The sequence below is a fragment of the Mauremys mutica genome, chromosome 16 (genome assembly GCF_020497125.1).
Source record: "Mauremys mutica isolate MM-2020 ecotype Southern chromosome 16, ASM2049712v1, whole genome shotgun sequence".
Classification (NCBI taxonomy): Eukaryota; Metazoa; Chordata; order Testudines; family Geoemydidae; genus Mauremys; species Mauremys mutica.
Genome location: NC_059087.1, coordinates 21,083,165 through 21,103,755, shown reverse-complemented (window position 1 = coordinate 21,103,755; position 20,591 = coordinate 21,083,165). Strand labels below are relative to the sequence as shown.

General features: G+C 45.0%; 1 protein-coding gene across 2 annotated transcripts in view; it reads left to right on the top strand.

Moving 5' to 3' along the window:
- The first annotated feature begins 552 nt into the window (after window positions 1–552).
- The window catches only part of UPB1 (beta-ureidopropionase 1), a 40,990-nt gene continuing 20,951 nt past the window's right edge, over window positions 553–20,591 (top strand). The window contains exons 1-5 of one of the 2 annotated variants that reach the window (XM_044990333.1): window positions 553–725; window positions 1,093–1,264; window positions 6,295–6,382; window positions 7,460–7,554; window positions 14,618–14,779. In XM_044990333.1, the coding sequence (XP_044846268.1) occupies window positions 625–725; window positions 1,093–1,264; window positions 6,295–6,382; window positions 7,460–7,554; window positions 14,618–14,779 (618 nt within the window). In that variant the 5' untranslated portion in view covers window positions 553–624. The remainder of the gene's footprint in view (window positions 726–1,092; window positions 1,265–6,294; window positions 6,383–7,459; window positions 7,555–14,617; window positions 14,780–20,591) is intronic. The other variant, XM_044990334.1, reaches the window with a different exon arrangement.

Sequence of the window (20,591 nt, the reverse complement as noted above, 5' to 3'; positions counted from 1 at the left end):
TTCCCCCAAAATAGTGCCCCGAGCAGATCTTTTAGACGAACATCCTGGCCGTGGCAGGGCCCCCTGCCCCTTACTGACTCTAACAGGAAGAGGGGGTAAGTGTAGGGCCTGCCTGGCTCTGGGGGGCTGGTAGAAGATGCAGCTGTTCAGCGCTGGGGGCTGGTTCCAATCCAGCGCAGGCTGCTTTCTACTCAGCGACAGGCTCGGCCAGAGGGGCACATCCCAACCAGCCCTTGGTGGGCGGCCACAAAGGGGTGCGCAGGCCATGGAGATGGATGGTGCCCCCACCCCACCCCTATGGTGGTGCTACTCCCAGGGCGCTGTTGGAGGGGCCCTGGGGGCCAAGCTGGCACTGCTCCTGCCCAGGCTGCAGCCAGTGGGCGAACGTCCCCGTGACCCCACCCGGCCTCACATGTCCAGCCCCACAGCAGGCCCCTCCCTAGCAGGGGAACGCGCCAAAACCCCTCTGGGGGGGAAGAGGCGGGGGCATGTCTCGCGGGCCAGAGGTCCCATTTGGGGGGCGTGTCCGGGCTGGCCGCCGCGGGGGTAACACTTAGCCTGCCCGGTCCCGTGCAGTCCGCTCAGCTGTCGGCCACCGCTGCCTCCCTCGTCCTCGGAGCCGCCATGGCGGGGGGTCTAGATTCGCTGGAGAAATGCCTGGAGCGGCACCTCCCGCCCGAGGAGCTCGGCGAAGTGAAGCGGATCCTTTACGGCAGCCTGAGCAGGTGCGGGAGGACTACAGCTCCCAGCAGCCCCTGCGCCGGCTGCCGGCCTTGCTGTGGGACTGAGGCCGGGGTGGGGGAGAAGACGGTGGGGGGCGTCTTAGCTCGGGCGGCCTTTGCGGGGGGTAACCTAGCCGGGGGGGGAGGGGCCGTGGCCTTTGCTGGAGGCTTTTGGGGCGCAGGTTCGCCCGAGGCGTGGTGGCCGCGCAGCCGCCGCGCGCCCTTGCGGTGTCCCGCTGCTGTTGCCCGCCTTGGCGGTTGGCAAGCGCGGGGCGCTCGGGCTGCCCGCAGGGGGGAGGCGCGCGCGCGAGGGGCGCGCGCCCTGTCCGCTCGCGCGCGCGCCCTTCATTCCCGTCCTTTGCCGTTTCAGAGAACTGGCCTTGCCGGCTGCGGCTCTGTCGGCCGCGAGCCAGAGGGCGTTTGAGCTGCAGGGCTGTGGATTTGGAGCTGCGCCCGAGCAGCTGAGGCAGACCCGTGTGGTTCGAGTGGGGCTGGTTCAGAATAAAATCCCCCTGCCCACAGACACACCCGTGGCGGAGCAGGTACAGTCACCTGGAAAGGGGGCTCTGGGTCAGCCGGCTGCCGCTCTTCGGTTGGATCAGCACCTGTCACATGAGCCTGGCAGCTTAAATTCCTAAAACTCTGACACTGAAATCAGGGACTCACGCTTTAGGGCCTGTCTTCACTACCGCCCCACATTGGCACAGCCGCATGGATGTAGCACGTCCCGTAAAGACACACTATGTCGACAGGAGAGCGCTCTCCCATGGAGGTAATTACTCCACCGCAATGAGAAGCGGAAGCTATGTCTGCAGGAGATAGGGTTGCCAACTTTGGTTGTCCCTGTTCCTGGGGGTTTTGTCACGTAACATAATCTTTTAATTAAAGATTAATCTTTAATTCCTGGAGACTCCAGGACAACCTTGGAGTGTTGGCAACCCTAGAGAAGAGCATTACACCCCTGAGCGATGTAATTTATGACTGTAAAAAGTGGTAATGTAAACAAGCTGTTAGACTGAGAGGCTGGTCTTGTGTCTCATTACAACGGTATGTAACCCCTTAACACTTCTTTGTCCAGTGATTGCAGAGGTGATAATTGTGCACATCATCCCGAATGGTCTCTTGCAACATGTGTTAACTCCTCATATTTATCAGTCTGTTCCACTTTGTACTGAGCTGTGACACTCTGAGCCCAAAGTCTAGAGGCTTGGCTACACTTACAAATTTGCAGCGCTGCAGCAGGGTGTGAAAACACACCCTCTCCAGCGCTGCAAATTGCGGCGCTGCAAAGCGCCAGTGTAGTCAAAGCCCCAGCGCTGGGAGCCGCGCTCCCAGCGTTGTCCGTTATTCCCCACAGGGAGGTGGAGTACGGACAGCGCTGGGAGAGCTTTCTCCCAGCGCTGGCGCTTTGACTACGCTTAACGCTTCAAAGCGCTGCCGCGGCAGCGCTACCGCGGCAGCGCTTTGAAGTGCTAAGTGTAGCCACAGCCTAGGTTACAGACCTATATCAGTATAACTACGTTGCTTATGTGGAAAAATCCATACCCTTGAGTGATACTGATCTACAATTCCCCCCCACCCCATGTAGACAATACTGTGTTGATGGGAGAGCTTCTCAAGGAGGTGGATTTACTACGCTGCTCTCTTGTCGGCGTAGGAACATCTTCACTAAAACACTACCGTGGCACAGCTGAATTACTGTACGTGAGAACAAGCCCTGAGTACCTTTCCCAGACCTCTGTGTATCTCAAAGCTTGTCTCATTCACCAACAGAAGTTGTTCCAGTAAAAGATATTACCTCACCCACCTTGTCTTTCACAGGTCACACTATCAGTTCTGCATTTCTTGTGTTGTCCGCTATCAGTTTTAGGGCCTACGTTACCTAATGGCCCTGGATTTGACTTGTTGAATGGTAAATTGCCAAGAAGTCTTGTGACTCAAAGTAGAACATGCAGCTTCATCAGAAAATCTCATTTCTATTGTTTACTTATTGACTCAGCCAAGCTATTTATAGTTTTCTTGAGTCTTTCACCAGATGAACACCAGTGTGTCCGTTTAACAAGATGCACTCCTTCAGGTGCAAATTTTATGTAAATCTATAGTCTTTTTAAAAGCAAAATGAAGGTGAATTTCACATTTGTGAAGTATGCTGGACTGATAGTCCGATTTATCCACAGGGCAGAAAGTTCACTCAGACACTGTGTTTTGGAGAGAGAGAGTAGCTCATTCTCTGTGTTAGGCCTGGTCTACACTACACGTTTAAACCAAATTTAGCAGCGTTAAACCAATTTAACCCTGCACTCGTCCACACAATGAAGCCCTTTATATCGATATAAAGGGCTCTTTAAACCGATTTCTGTACTCCTCTCCGACGAGAGGAGTAGCGCTGAAATCGCTATTGCCATTTTGGATTAGGGTTAGTGTGGCCGCAAATCGATGATTTTGGCCTCTGGGCGGTATCCCACAGTGCACCATTGTGACTGCTCTGGAAAGCAATCTGAACTCGGATGCACTGGCCAGGTAGACAGGAAAAACCCCATGAACTTTTGAATTTCATTTCCTGTTTGCCCAGCGTGGAGCTCTGATCAGCACTGGTGGTGATGCAGTCCCAAATCCAAAAAGAGTTCCAGCATGGACCGTACGGGAGATACTGAATCTGATCGCTGTGTGGGAAGACAAATCTGTTCTATCAGAGCTCCGTTACAGAAGACGAAATGAGAAAGCATTTGAAAAAATCTCCAGGCTATGATACAGAGTCCACAGCACAGTGCTGTGTGACAAGCGTAACGGAAAGCCAAAGAATCAAATGGACGCTCAAGGAGGGAGGGAGGGGGTACTGAGGACTCCAGCTATCCCACAGTCCCCGCAGTCTCCGAAAAGCATTTGCATTCTTGGCTGAGCTCCCAATGCCTGAAGGGTCAAAAACATTTTCTCGGGTGTTTCAGGGTATATGTCGTCAATTTACACCCTTCTCCCCCCCCCCGAAAGAAAAGGGAAAAAAAAGTTTCTCGCCTTTTTTCAGTGTCACCCTATGTCTACTGCATGCTGCTGGTAGATGGGATGCTGCAGCGCTGAACACCAGCATCCCCTTCCCGGTGGCAGATGGTACAATATGACTGATATCCGTCTTCATCATCAGCCCGTGAGTGCTCCTGGCTGGCCTCGGTGAGGTTGGCCGGGGGCGCCTGGGTAAAAATGGGAATGACTCCCGGTCATTCCCGGCAGATGGTACAAAATGGCTGGTAACCGTCCTCATCATAGCAACTGGAGGCTGAGCTCCATCAGCCCCCCCCCCCTTCATGTCTAAAGAAAAGATTCTGTACTGTCTGGACTATCATAGCAGCGGGAGGCTGTGCTCCTCTCACCCCCCCCCCACCCTTTAATGTCCTGCTTGGACTATCATAGCAGCTGGAGGCTTCCTCCCTCTCATTTTATCTCACTAAAAGGTCAGTGTTTCTTATTCCTGCATTCTTTATTACTTCATCACACAAATGGAGGGACACTGCCACGGTAGCCCAGGAGGGTTGGGGGAGGAGGGAAGCAACGGGTGGGGTTGTTGCAGGGGCACCCCCTAGAATGGCATGCAGGCTCATCATTTCTGCGGGATCTCTGGGGCTCTGACATGGAGCGGCTGTGCTCTCTGGTTCTCTGGTACACTTGCCCCATATTCTAAGTAGGACTGACTCTATTTTTAGACAAAACATAAAGAAGGGAATGATCCGGGGAGTCATTCCCATTTTTGTCCATGCGCCCCCCGCCGACCTCAGCGAGGCCAGCCAGGAGCACTCATGACAGCAGCAGATGGTACAAAATGACTGACAGCTGTCATCTCATTGCCAATTTACAATGGCAGACGGTGCAATAGGGATGGTAACCGTCTCTGCTACCTTGCAAAGGCAAATGAATGCTGCTGTGTAGCACTGCAGTACCACGTCTGTCAGCAGCATCCAGTACACATATGGTGACAGTGACAAGGCAAAACGGGCTCCATGGTTGCCATGCTATGGCGTCTGCCAGGGCAATCCAGGGAAAAAGGGCGCAAAATGATTGTCTGCCGTTGCTTTCACGGAGGAAGGATTGAGTGATGACATTTACCCAGAATCACCCGTGACACTGTTTTTGCATTGTGATCTCAACCCAGAATTCCAATGGGTGGGGGAGACTGCGGGAACTATGGGATAGCTACCCACAGTGCAACGCTCCGGAAATCAACGCTAGCCTCGGTACATGGACGCACACCACTGAATTAATGTGCTTAGTATGGCCGCGTGCACTCGACTTTATACAATCTGTTTTACAAAACTGGTTTATGTAAAATTGGAATAATCCCATAGTGTAGACATACCCTTAGTCAAGTTCTTGCTTTATCTGTGTGGTCTGCCAAAAAGAGTGCCAGTTGCTGCCATTTGTTATGTGGATGCCTCTCCACTAGGAACTGGCCCAAGACCACCAAGTCATTTTGCAAAGCGCTACACAGCTGTTATATCTGTTTGGTCGGTATCAGTCTGGATTGGATTTGAGATGGAGATATATGAATGGCTCCAAATCTCATTGCCACTGCTCCTATGCCTCCTTGTAACTAGAGTTCTCCAGTGAGAAGAGTTCCTGTGTAAAGATTTTTAATTAAAGAAAAATACAAGCAGTCCATCACTGGTGCACTGCTTGGTTCTTCTTAGGGATGCACTAAAACATGCTTTGAGGGTAATAACTTGTATATTACTGATTGAAGCATGTTTACTAACTCTGTGTGTGCGCGCACATGCATTTCAAGCCTCAGAGAATGAGCTTCTCTCATTAGACCCAGAACATATGCCAAAAGGAGGAGCTTGTCTGCATTTCAGAAGTAGCCAGTCCATGGCAATTCCTGTCCCCAATCATCCCATTTCTCCTTTATCCAAACATAAGCAACTGTCTCACAGATAACCATGGCCTCCTAACTTCTAGTCAAAGAACTTCTGGTCAAAGTTGTCAGATGTATGGGGCTCAAGAGTGAAGCAACGTACTGCTCCAACAAGCATTTTGTCAGTTCACAACTTTGCTAGCTCCAGGGCTGGTATTTTAGGGGACGTTCTGGAATCTACATGGGCTTGCAGGATGTACAGCTATCAATTCAAGAGAGTGGTCTAACCTCTGGTGGTATTATGCTTACTCATTCACCTTACTAAATGTCACATCTCAAAACAGCATCAGAAAGGTTTTTTGTGTGTGGCTCTTTTAAGGTTTATAGATCTCTAATGCACATATAGGGACTAAAGGCCAGTTTTTTAAATGTATCTAGAATAGAATGCCTAGAGATGCAGATATGTGCTTTTGAAAATCCCATTAGGCACCTATCTGAAGGTTTAGGCACCTAAATACCTTTAAAATTACCCTAACTCTTTAGGGCCAATTCTGCAACCATTGCTTGTGTTGAGCAGTAACTTACCCCACAAGTATTCTCACTGAAATTAATGGGGTGAAGTGCCAAGCAAGGTACTACTTAGTGTGAACAAAGGTGGCAGAACCAAAACCTTAATGTTACAAGTGAATTATGATTTATGAGTTTTTATAGGGTCAAATTTCTTACAACCAGGTGGCTGCCCTGCACAGGCGAATAGAGGAGATCGTGGAGGTGGCTGCAATGTGCGGGGTCAATGTGATCTGCTTTCAAGAGGCTTGGAGTGAGTATTTTCTGTAGCCTCCCCAAGGCCAGATTCTTTGCCTTTAAAATGCTTAATTTTCTGAAAATAGCCAATTCCTCTCCATTTAACAGGTACCCTATATTTAAAAAATGTTCCACCGCTACTGTGAAACAGAGATTCCAGGATACAATCCACTGATCCTAATCGTTATTTTCTGAAAGAAACTTAAAAGAATCCTTGTTAACAGAGCTTTGTGCAGGTCCTATGTAGGTCTGCAAAGGCAGGGACTGCATCTCGGCGATGCTTTTAGTTATGCTTACTGTGTGTTCTTTCACCTGCTCTTCCCCTTTTCTTCCTTGGAAGTTTTGTTTCATTTATGAAGATTCTCAATAACAGAAAAATAATATTTAAATGAAAATGAAGGATGTGTGGGATTAAGACTGGCCAAAACCAAAATTGAAGGACCTCTTGTGTGACTGTTGGGGGAAATATGTCTTAGTCATTAATTTGTAGGTTTCTTCCTCAGACACTCTTTCAGGGGATCCTCTGCCCAGTGTGAGATAGTGGGTAATCTTCCCCTCTCATTTCACCTATATTAACTTCACTCTCCAGGTCTCTAATCATAACTACTTCTCTTCTGGCCAGCTAGGCCTCCCATTTCAAATTAGTAGGGACTCAGCGTGGCTTCTTAATTGAACAAATGTTGGCTGATTACAAGGTGCTGTCTTTGCTCCATAGTGTTGAGTGATTCTGCAACACTTCTTGTCCTTCCTGGGCTGTGGAGTAAGAGGAAATTAGATCCTGGTCTGTTGCATACAGAGCACTGGAACTATACGTGGCTGGTCCTGTCATGGTGTCTCTGTGAGACTGCAGCCTAGAAAATCTAAAGATTGGAGACCCCTAAATGATACATTCTCAAGAATCAAACTCCTTTGTGCAGGGAGAAGGAGATAGTAGTACCATACTCAGATGTGGTAATTATTTCTCAGTTTTCACAAAAGCAACTTCTGAACACATTTCATTGACCTGTTTTAGATGAGTAAAGCAGAACCCACCCCATACCAGCTCAGTGATCTGAAGCCTTTGTAGTGACTCCTCATGTTGTTATTTTATTAGCTATGCCCTTTGCATTCTGTACAAGAGAGAAGCTTCCATGGACTGAATTTGCTGAGTCAGCAGAGGATGGTCTGACAACAAGGTTCTGCCAGAAGGTAAAAAGCTGAATTCATACCATTGTGCAGTGATCACTTTTTGTATATCAGTCTTATAAGTTGTAAGAATTAAAGAACCAAAAATAATTTTCCAGCACATTCAAAGCATGTATTGTGAGAGCTAGTGAAAGTGCAAATGGACAACAACACGTACAATATGAAACAGTGTTTAAAAAAATCTTACTTTACATTTATATAGTGCCTTTTTCCCTGTAGGATATGTGAGACTTCCTATCCTGATTTTTCCCATATTTTTACAAGAAGAATAAGCTTCACAATCAGTCACCTTTAACTTCTAGTCAAGAAATTCCTTTTGAATGGAACTGACTATGCATTAGCAAAGCATTACACAAAGAATATTAACTGATGAGTTAACTAATGTTCTGAAAAGGAAACACTTTCATATGATTCTTCTACATCCTTTCTCTGACATGTAACACAGAATGCAGCTTTCTGTGCAACAGAGGTGACCTTTTAATAGCTGGCAGTCATTTGGCCAGGGATCACTAAGTGAAAGAGTGATTGTAGGATAATTTTCACCTTCTGCCATCTTAAATAGTCTACAGCTCTCTTGTTTTATAAGGGACGTTGTATTTTTCTTTATTAAATGATTCACTGACATGATCAGGTTTGTTGTGGGCCTGAATCTATCCAGATGTGATCTGACCTACTAAGCATGTATGTGTAATGACTTTACAGCTTCAGTCTGACCTAGGCCAAGTGTGGGGCACTTCTCAATGTGGGGTTAATGACCTAAGGGCAGATGCTGCAAGAAATATTCAAACTTATGGAAAAGTAAAATGACATGAGGGGAAAGAAGAGAAAATGTCATTTAACCAAAGGTTAAATAACTTATCAGTACTAAAATTTAGTGCAAAATATTCTTGCTAGACTATTAAAAGGTACTGTGATGCTATGATTCCTGTGGACAAGGCAGCACCTATACTTTTTAACATTAATACATTTACATGTGTGGATCCACTGCCTACTGTATAACTACAGTAACTCGTTGATCAAAGGTTTTCTTATATTTGATCTATTGCAATAAAGAACAATTTAGGCACAGGAGCCAGCAAACAGAGCTGTAAACAGGGGAGTTTGAGTGGGAGTTCTTAAGGGGAGTTTGGGGGGTAAGACTAGGAAAACCAGGCAGAGGAATAGACAGGCTAGTGAAGGGAGTGTGTGGTGTTCTGGCAGTGTTGTGGTGCTCATGGGGGGGTTTGTTTTGCTGTGGGTGGTGGTGTTTTGTTTTGGTTTGTGTTTCCCAGACTAACAGGACTTAGGTGGGAAGGCTATGACAGATACAGATGCAGCAGTGGTAGTGACCCAAGCAGTGGAAGACACAATGAAGATGACTGGATGTGGAAGTTGCGGTATCTTCTGGTACCCCTTCCAGGATCATGTAAAGAGTTTTGTCTGCATGAAGTGTCGCTTGATATAGCTGATGAAAGAAAAGATCAGAGGATTGGAGATGCACGTGGAAACTCTGGTTGAGTTTAGAAGGGAGTTCAAGCAGATGATGGAGCAAAGACATGAGGAGGCTGAAGGGAAAAGCTCAGACTTGCAGATGGAAGCAGGACCAAAGAACTCTGAGGGGAGACTGCTGGGTGAGGAAAGTGGACAGTGGAAGCATGTGACTAAGAGAACCAGGCAGAGGAAAAGATGGGCTAGTGAAGGAGAAATAGAGCTCAGGAACAGGTTTGTGGAGTTGGAAAATGAAGAAGGGGCACAGCAGGTGGTCACTGAAGGTGGGAGGGCAAGGAAGAAGAAAGGAGCAGCTAGTTCTATAGGAAGAGGGGAAGAGTCAATGGAGATAACACCAAATATGAGCCCCAGGAGGATACAGGATGGGTTACAGAGGATTGCAAGGGAGAATAGGAATCGAGAGGACTTGCAGCCAGAGGGAACAGGGGATAGACCAGAGAATCGCACCATCACCAGGTCTACATGTCTGGGGACTCCTTACTGAGAAGAATAGACAGTCCTGTAACCAGACCTGATCCAGAGAATGGAAGGGTACGCTTTCTGTTGGGTGCTAAGATACAGGATGTGGACCTGAGGCTGAAGAGGATCCTAACGGGATCGGGAAAGAATCCACTGATTGTCCTTCATGTGGGAACAAATGATATGGCTAGATTCTCGCTGGAACATATCAAGGGAAACTATGCCAGGCTGGGGAAGACGCTTAAGGAAATAGAGGCTCAGGTGATCTTCAGTGGGATTCTGCCTGTTCCTAGAGAAGGGCAACAAAGGTGTGACAAGATTATGATGATCAACAGATGGTTCAGGCAGGGTGCTATAAGGAGGGCTTTGGGATGTATGGCTGCTGGGAGGCATTCATGGACAGAGGACTGTTCTCTCGGGATGGACTTCACCTGAGTAGGGAGGGAAATAGGCTTCTAGGATGGAGGCTGGCACAACTGATTAAGAGAGCTTTAAACTAGGAATTTGGGGGAGATGATTGGGAGATGTCCAAATAATCTCCACGCCAGATTTTAACATTGAGAGGGAAGAAAATGAAGTAAGAAAGGAGACAGCCGTGGGCAGGAGAATGGCCATAAGGAGGAAGGGTAGTGTAGATACCAGTCTAATAGGTGATACTGGCGATAGAATGTCTGTGCCTAATCGGGTAAAGAATGTGAGTGAAGCGAAACAGCAAAAATTAAGATGTTTGTACACCAATGCAAGGAGCCTAGGTAACAAAATGGAGGAACTAGAGTTACTGGTGCAGGAAGTGAAACCAGATATTATAGGGATAACAGAAACATGGTGGAATCGTAGTCATGACTGGAATACAAGTATTGAAGGGTATGTGCTGTTTAGGAAAGACAGAAATAAAGGCAAAGGTGGTGGAGTAGCATTGTATATCAATGATGAGGTTAACTGTAAAGAAATAAGAAGTGATGGAATGGATGAGTTAGAGTCTCTCTGGGCAGAAATCACATCGGGGGAAGAAAGCTACTAGAGCCTCTCCTGGGATAGTGCTTGGGGTGTGCTATAGACCACTGGGATCTGATTTGGATATGGATAGAGACCTCTTTAATGTTTTTAATGAAGTAAATACTAATGGGAATATTGTGATCATGGGAGACTTTAACTTCCCAGATATAGACTGGAGGACAAGTGCTAGTAATAATAATAGGGCTCAGCTTTTCCTGCATGCGACAGCTGATGGATTCCTCCACCAAGTAGTTGCTGAATCAACAAGAGGGGATGCCATTTTAGATTTGGTTTTGGTGAGTAGTGAAGACCTCATAGAAGAAATGGTTGTAGGGGACAACCTTGGTTCCAGCGATCATGAGCTAATTCAGTTCAAACTAAATGGAAGGATAAACAAAAATAGATCTGTGTCTAGGGTTTTTCAAAAGGGCTAACTTTAAAAAATTAAGGAAATTAGTTTGGGAAGTGGATTGGACTGAAGAACTTGTGGATCTAAAGGTGGAGGAGGCCTGGAACTACTTCAAGTCAAAGATGCAGAAACTATCAGAAGCCTGCATAACAAGAAAGGGAAAAAAATTCATAGACAGGAGTTGTAGACCAAGCTGGATGAGCAAGCATCTCAGAGAGGTGATTAAGAAAAAGCAGAAAACCTACAAGGAGTGGGAGATGGGAGGGATCAGCAAGGAAAGCTACCTTATTGAGGTCAGAACATGTAGGGATTAAGTGAGAAAGGCCAAAAGCCATATAGAGTTGGACCTTGCAGAGGGAATTAAAACCAATAGTAAAAGGTTCTATAGTCATATAAATAAGAGGAAAACAAAGAAAGAAGAAGTGGGACCACTAAACGCTGAGGATGGAGAGGCGGTTAAGGATAATTTAAGCATGGCCCAATAGCTAAACAAATACTTTGCCTCAGTCTTTAATGAGGAGCTTAGGGATAATGGCAGGATGACAAATGGGAATGAGGATATGGAGGTAGATATTACCACATCCGACGTAGAAGCCAAACTCAAACAGCTTAATGGGACTAAATTGGAGGGCCCAGATAATCTTCATTAAGAATGTTAAAGGAACTGGCACATGAAATTGCAAGCCCATTAGCAAGAATTTTTAATGAATCTGTAACCTCGGGTTGTACCATATGTCTGGAGAATTGCTAACATAGTTCCTATGTTTAAGAAAGGAAAAAAAGTGATCCGGGTAACTACAGGCCTGTTAGTTTGACATCTGTAGTATGCAAGGTCTTAGAAAAAAATTTAAAGGAGAAAGTAGTTAAGGACATTGAGATAAGTGGTAATTGGGACAAAATACAACATGGTTTTACAAAAGGTAGATCGTGCCAAACCAACCTGATCTCCTTCTTTGAGAAGGTAACAGATTTTTTTAAACAAAGGAAATGCAGTGGATCTAATTTACCTCGATTTCAGTAAGGCATTTGATATGGTTCCACATGGGGAATTATTAGTTAAATTGGAAAAGATGGGGATCAGTATGAAAATTGAAAGGTGGATAAGGAACTGGTTAAAGGGGAGACTACAACAGGTCATACTGAAAGATGAACTGTCAGGCTGGAGGAAGGTTACTAGTGGAGTTCCTCAGGGATCGGTTTTGGGACCAATCTTATTTAATCTTTTTATTACTGACTTTGGCACAAAAAGCAGGAGTGTGCTAATAAAGTTTGCGGATGACACAAAGCTGGGAGGTATTGCCAGTACAGAGAAGGACTGGGATATCATACAGGAAGGTCTGGATGACCTTGTAAACTGGAGTAATAGTAATAGGATGAAATTTAATAGTGAAAAGTGCAAGGTCATGCGTTTGGGATTAATAACAAGAATATTTGTTACAAGCTGAGGACTCGTCAGTTGAAAGTAACAGTGGAGGAGAAGGACCTCGGAGTATTGGTTGATCACAAGATGACTATGAGCCACCAATGTGATATCGCCGTGAAAAAAGCTAATGTGGTCTTGGGATGCATCAGGCGAGGTATTTCCAGTAGAGATAAGGAGGTGTTAGTATTGTTATACAAGGCACTGGTGAGACATCATCTGGAATACTGCGTGCAGTTCTGGTCTCCCATGTTTAAGAAGGATGAATTCAAACTGGAACAGGTACAGAAAAGGGCAACTAGGATGATCCGAGGAATGGAAAACCTGTCTTATGAAAGGAGACTCAAAGAGCTTGGCTTGTTTAGCCTAATCAAAAGAAGGCTGAGGGGAGATATGATTGCTTTCTACAAATATATCAGAGGGATAAATACCAGGGAGGGAGAGGAATTATTTAAGCTCAGTACCAATGTGGACACAAGAACAAATGGATACAAACTGGCCATCAGGAAGTTTAGACTTGAAATTAGACAAAGGTTTCTAACCATCAGAGTGAAGTTCTGGAACAGCCTTCCAAGGGGAGCAATGGGGGCAAGAGACATCTCTGGCTTCAAGACTAAGCTTGATAAGTTTATGGAAGGGATGATATGATGGGATAGCCTAATTTTGGCAATTAATTGATCTTTGACTATTAGCGGTAAATATGCCCAATGGCCTGTGATGGGATGTTAGATCGGGTGGGATCTGAGTTACTACAGAGAATTGTTTCCTGGGTGTCTGGCTGGTGAGTCTTGCCCACATGCTCAGGGTTTAGCTGATTGCCATATTTGGGGTCGGGAAGGAATTTTCCTCCAGGGCAGATTGGCAGAGGTTTTTTTGCCTTCCTCTGCAGCGTGTGGCACGGGTCACTTGCTGGAAGATTCACTGCACCTTGAAGTTTTTAAACCATGATTTGAGGACTTCAATAACTCAGACATAGGTTAGGGGTTTATTACAGGAGTGCGTGGGTGCGTTGTGCAGGAGGTCAGACTAGATGATCATAATGATCCCTTCTGACCTTAGTCTATGACTCGATGACTAATTTAAAATCCTACTCAAAAAAGGATTTGCTATTGGTGCACAGTGCCACGGTTCTATACCTAGCATAATTGGGGATCATCAAATTGTGTAATGTCTTTCTGTTATGTTACTAACACTAAATTTAATGGAAGGAAGAATACAAGGACAAATAATGCTTAAATGATGAGCAGCCAGTAGAATCCAGGACTTAGTTCTAGAGAGTCATTCCTGAGACATCCGTTGAAGACTCTGCCTTGCCTGAATCCTTTTGTTCCCAACTGTTGGAATTCAGTTTCATATACCACTGAATTGGTGCTGAAGAGAACCTGAATGCTTTATCCCATAGCTAGAAGCCAAACATGAGATGCTTTGCAAAGAGAATCAAAATGACTAGTAGGTCCAGACCGATTTAATAAATGTCTGCATAGAGTTGTCCACTTTCCATACTGTGACTTCACCTGTCAGGCATTCACAGGAAAGCCTTAGCAAGTGTATTCATTAATCCTTTGCTCTGGTTCTTTGTAGAAGGCATCAGGAATCAGTACCAGAGTTTATGGGAAGCGTTAGAATCTGAGGCTCAGATGCGAGTTGTTAAGTAGAGCTGGTCAAAAATTCTGAGTAGAAACATTTTTTCAGTGGAAAATGGCTATTTGAATGAAACGAGAATTTTTTTGAAAAATTGTCACTGGAGAATGAAGGTAAAACAAAAATTGAAAAAAAATTCAGTTTTATGTTTTTTTTTAAACTGATTTATTATTTTTCAGAAAATAAAAAATGTTCTTTTAAGCATGTCCCTTTTTTTTTAACCTTTTTTGACCAGCTCTTGTTACACAAATCCACTAAGCAGTGTATCAGAATGAAGGAATGCGAGCAGGATTACACCCTCCCCCTGTGCTTATTTCTCAGCAGTTCCTTATGCCCCTTTTGGGTGCGGGTGGATCTGGCCTACAGGTTAAAAACTGCTGCTACAGCAGAACTCATCTAACTGGAACTTGATGCTTCTTCTAGAAGGATTCAGACTGACAAGTTTTCACTGAGGTATCCCTCTCTGAACAAGAAAAATGTTGTAACACTAGAGTTTCAGTACATCATATATTCATCACTAGTGCTTAGCTGAGGTCAGAATAATGCACAGAATGAAAACCTCTCCTGTATTCTACTTTGAGGGGGAAAAGATGAAAACAGAGTTAATCATAACAGGCTTTGCTGTAATAGAGATTTTCTATTCATTTCTATAGCTGGCAAAGAAGCACAATATGGTTGTGGTGTCTCCAATTCTGGAGAGAGATGATGTACATGGAGGAACTTTGTGGAACACTGCAGTGGTGATTTCAAACTCTGGATCTGTCCTTGGGAAGAGCAGGAAAAATCACATTCCAAGGATTGGAGATTTCAATGAGGTGAGATGTAGCATTGTTTATAATAAACTGTCCTCACTTTGTAGCTCTTGCTTGTTTCTATATGGTAGAGTGTTGGAAAGTGTAGCTGCATAACTGTCCTATCCATTTTGTCAAGGTAGAATTGTGTGGCTGTGATGATGCCACTGCGGGGTTTCTGGTGCGCTCATAAATCATAAGCATGGAATATGATGCCACCAGAATCCTCAAGATGCTATTGTAGCTTTGATTTATTTTAAGTTATTTTCTTTGTTTTATAATATTTCCCCAAAATAATCTGTTCCTCTCTACAGGTTATCATCCCAATGGGTTTTTCTAAAAGCAACTTCACAAAAATATTGAGGAGCTTTATAAAAATTGTGTAATTCATAGCCATGGTGTGTCAGTTGTGGGGCACTGATGAAGTCATACTTCTGGCGAATTTCTTGTAAGCTGACGAGCCTTGTATTATATGGTTCAGGGATGAACTGTACCTGTGATTTCTTTGTATCTCTCCATGGGCACTTTTTTCAGGTGACAGGCCTATACCTGCACTTCTCTAATCCTGCAATTCATCCCACTTTTGACTGGACCATGAGTTTACAGCACCTTTATTTACAAACCATATTACCTCCAGCAGAGCCAACTGGGTTTGACCTGATCCAGAATTCTCTCAGGGAGCTGTAAATGCAATGACAGAGAGCAGCTTGTTCAAAACAGAGTATAATTTATTTATCTGTAGGAACATCACAAGCAGAGAGAAAAGGGTTAAAAATAACAAATGCCTAAATGCATATTTTACCTAAACCTAACCTTTCCTTGCTAGTTTAAATAGATTCTGCTTAACCCAGGCAGCCCCAAAGCATTGGGTTGCATGAAGCAGGCTGCACCCCTGCAACTATTGCCTCTCTCATAGGCAGCCCTCCCCCACCATCCCGTCAGCGTGCTGTGTCCCTCAAGATCCAAGCTGCCTTTTATCCATTTCAAAGTTCCTTTGTTTGAAATTTCCCACCCAGAGATCTCCTGATGTTTCAAGCCAAGCCCCTGGAGCTGACGAAACTGGTGTATACATTTCTCCAGAGCGGGTTGGAGGTAGCCTTCATACAGTGGATTCATAGTATTGACTGAGCACCAGGCAACTGACTTCTGTCTTCAGCAGTTGTTTCAGGTTCCTGAAAGATTTAACCCTTAGCTGCCTTTTAGCCAGCACTACAGTAACCACCAAATCCTCCCCCTTCCCTACACACACACATAAATATTCATAAAAATTAATACACATACCTTCCATGTTCTTCACACCTTATTTAACAGTTAAATCCATACATAATAAATACCATATTCATACTGTATGGGCCTAGAACACTCTGTCTCAGAGGTTCCCAACTGTCCTCTGTGCAGCACTTGCTGGTTGCATGTTTCTCTTCATTTCCAGCTGTGAAACTGCAATGAAAGGCAGCTAAACTATATATATGAGTACTTTCACTTTTCTATGCATGCAATTGCTGCAGTTGCCACAGGGATGTTATGTGATCACCAATGGGAGGTGGTCCATGTGATCATGAGTGCCAGGGGAAGCATCAAAACAATCGATTAACATATTTAAACAATTTGACAATTCCTGCTCTATCAGCTTCAGTGTAATGGGTAAGTAGTGTTTGCCTAAAACACCCCACCTTGTTAAAAAGTGTTGATCCTGCTTGGAAGGGGTTAAGGATATTCTGCTGGTGACTTGTTACTCTGCCTGGATATTACAGAGGTGGTCCTGGCTTTCTGAAAAGAGAGAGACAGACAGACCTTGGGTGAGGGCTGAGCAGCTCAGACTAGGGGGAAGGATTATTCCGATCTTTATTAACAGAGAAAACAACTATAAAGTAACAAAACCCAAACCTGAGGAGGGCAGTAAGTTGGATTTCTCAGACTGGGTGGACTGTCTTTGTGGAGCAGGTTGGGAAACATGCCAGCTTGCAATCATCCATGGCAAATCAATGAGAACTAAATGTAAAGGGGAAAAAGGTTGGTCTCTAACCTTTTCAGCCCTGTGTGGGAGAGTGTATAAATAAACAAAAATCAATCTTCCTTGAGACATCAATTAGTTGCTGTGGAGATGATTATGACCTCTGGTGAGGAATAAAGAGCAAGAGCTGATGAATTCCCCCAAGCAATAACAATCTTGTTTTTCTTCTCCTATCATAGTAGAAAAAACATAGGACTGAGAAATAAAAATAAATTTAAAAGATACAATATAGGCAGATCTGTTTTGAAATAGAATTATTTATTAGAACATAACTGTCATGCTGGATCAGACCAGTGGTCCATCTAGCCCAGTATCCTGTCTCTGACAGTGGCTAGTACTAGAGCTTCAAGGGGAATTTGGGAATGATTCACCTTGTCTTCCACTCCTGGCTTCTGGCAGTCAAAGGTTAAGGGTTGCCTGGAGCATGAGGTTTCATCTCTGCCCATCTTGGCTAATAGCCATTGATGGACCTATCCTCCAGGAATTTATCTAATTCTTTTTTGAACCCAGTTATCTTTTTTTGTCTTCACAACATCCCCTGGCAATGAGTTCCACAGGTTGACGGTGCATTGTGTGAAGAAGTACTTATGTTTGTTTTTAAACCTGCTGCCTATTAATTTTATTGGGTGATACCTGGTTTGTGTGTTATGTGAAGAGGTAAATACACCATTCTTGACACCATTCATGATTTTATAGACCTCTATCATATCTCTCTTTAGTCAAATCTTTTATAAACAGACCAGCCCTAATCCTTTCAGTCTCTCCTCATATGGAAGCTCTTCCCTTTGTTGCCATTCTTTGTACCTTTGCCAGTTCCACTAGACCCTTTTTGACACTGGGTGACCAGAACTGGACATAGTATTCAAAGTGTGGGCAAACCTTGGATTTATGTAGCGGCATTATAATATTTTCTGTCTTCTTTCTATTCCTTTCCTAATAGTTCCTAATATTCTTTTAGCCTTTTTGACCACTGCTGTGCATTGAGCTGAAGTTTTCAGAGAACTATCCACGGTGACTCCAAGATCTGTTTCTTGAGTGGTAACAGCTAATTTAGAACCCATCATTATGTATGTATAGTTGGGATTATTTTTTCTAATGTGCATTACTTTGCACTTATCAATGTTGAATTTCATCTGCCATGTTGTTGCTCAGTCACTCAGTTTTGTGAGATTCCCCTTGTAAGGACTGGTCTACACTGAAAAGGGGTGTGAAAAATCCATATATCTGAGAGACATCATTAAGTTGACCTAACCTCCAGTGTAGACAGTGCTAGGGTAATGGAAGAATTCTTCTGTCAACCTATTTACCACCTGCAGGTGAATTACCTACAGAGAATCCCTCCCGTCGCTGTAGTGTCTACACTGAAGTGGTACAGCAGCGCAGCTGCAGCTGTGCCATTATAGTGTTTTAAGTGTAGACCTAACCTAACTCTTTGCAGTCAGCTTTGGACTTAACTGTCTTGAATAATTTTATATCATCCGCAGATGTTGCCACTTCACTGTTCACTCCCTTTTCCAGATAACTTATGAATGTTGAACAGCACTGGTGCCAATACAGATCCTTAAGGCACACCCCTATTGACCGCTTTCTATTGTGAAAATTGACCATTGATTCGTACTCTTTTTTGCTATCTTTTAACCAGTTACTGAGCCATGAGAGGACCTTCCCTCTTATCCCGTGATTAATTAGTAGGGCTCTGTATCTGTCCTGGAGGTTGCGGAAGTCACGGATTCCGTAATTTTCCGTGACTTCTGCAGCAGCCACTGTGGCTGACTCCTGGGGCGCCCAAGCAGTTGGCTCCGGGGCCAGCTGCTCAGGTAGCCCCAGGGACAGCCACATTGGCTGCTGCTAGAGTGGCTCTGCAGCCAGCCACTTAGGTGGCCCTGTAGCCAGCTACACTGGCCACTGCTCAGGCAGCCTCGCGCAGCTGGCTCCAGGGACCACCCGGGCAGCGGCCGGTGTGGCTGGCCCCGGGGACTGCCCAGGCAGCAGTTCCTGGGGTGGCCAGTCCTGGGACTGCCCAGGCAGCGCTCCCTCTGGTGGCTGGAGCAGCCGCTGCTCAGCGGCACCTGGAAGTGTTCCCAGGGTGGCTGAAGCAGCTGCTGCTCTGTTGGCCCTCAGCAGCTGGTGCCGCTGCCCCTCCCAGCAGCGGCTCCCCCAGTACTCCCTCCCAGCAGTGGCCCCCTAGCTCACTCCCCACAGCAGCAGCCCGCCCCGCAGATTTAGTGAGGGTTATTTATAGTAGAAGTCATGAACAGGTCATGGGCCATGAATTTTTGTTTATTGGCCATGACCTGTTCATGACTTCTACTAAAAATACCCATGCCTAAATTGTAGCCTTACTAATTCGTTTCCTTACGAGCCTATGGTGAGGAACCTGGTCAAAGGCTTTCTGAAGATCCAGGTATGCTATATGGACTGGATCACCTTATCCACACACCCACAAAGAATTCTGATGGATTGCTGAGGCCTGATTTTCCTTAACAAAAGCCATGTTGACTCTTCCCCCACAAATCGTGTTTACTATGTGTCTGATAATTCTGTTCTGTACAATTTGCCTGGTACTGAAATTAGGCTCAGTGGCCTGTAGTTGCCAAGGTTGCCTCTGGAGCCCTTTTTAAATATCCGTGTTACCTTAGTTACCTTCCAGTCATCTGGTACAGAGGCTGATTTCAGCAATAGGTTAAATACTGCAGTTAGTAGTTCTGGAGTTTCATATTTGAGTTCTTTCAGAACTCCTGGGTGAATTCCATTTGGTCCTGGTGACTTATTACTGTTTAATTTACCAATTTGTTTTAGCACGTCCTCTGTTTACACATCAGTGTGGGACTGTACTTCAGATTTGTCGACCAAAAATAATAGCTCTGATGTGGGTATCTCCCGTACATCCTCTACAGTGAAGACCAATGCAAAGAATTAATTTAGCTTCTCTGCAATGGCCTTGTCATCCTTGAGTTCCCTTTTTAACATCTTGGTCATCTAATGGCCCTACTTCTTGTTTGGCAGGCATCCTGCTTCTGATGGACTTAAAAAATGTCTTGCTAGAGACACACAAACTAACAATAAGTTGCTTCTCAGATTCTTAATTGAGCAGCCTCAGTAGGGTGACCAGACAGCAAGTGTGAAAAATCGGGATGGGGGTGGGGGGTAATAGGAGCCTATACAAGAAAAAGACCTAACAATTGGGACTGTCCCTATAAAAACTGGGACATCTGGTCACCCTAAGCCTCAGTGTGGTACGCGCTGTATAGACATAAAAGGAGGAGATATGGTCAATTGCCATGGGAGTTCGCAATTTAAGAAGACATTGACAGTACAGATTAGACAGGAGATTGCCACAGTTACTGGGACCTGCACCTGTAACCCCTCCTGGTATCTCTGAGCATGAGAATGAACACCTCACTATAACACCTTTGAAGGGAGTTTATAATAAAACAAGAGTATTTTTATTAATAAAAAACAGAGATTTAAGTGATACCAAGAAATAAAACAGAAAATGGTTACAACGAAAACAAAAGTATAATACACTTCTAAGAGATTACACACAACCTCAGTAGGCTCCAACCTTTGTCTAAAGTGGTTTTCTCACAGCTGCTTCTCAGAATCACCAACCCATATAGTTGGGACCCGCTGTTCATAGATGCAAAGAATTATGACCTTTGTATTCCATATTTCCAGCACACACACAACTCTATACACATCATCTGTACATACATCACACAATGACATTAATGACTGGTGGGCAGAACACTGGGCCTTCTGCCAGTTGGCACTGAGGGGCTCTTAGGATCACACTTGAGGTGGGATTGTGTAATTCTTCCA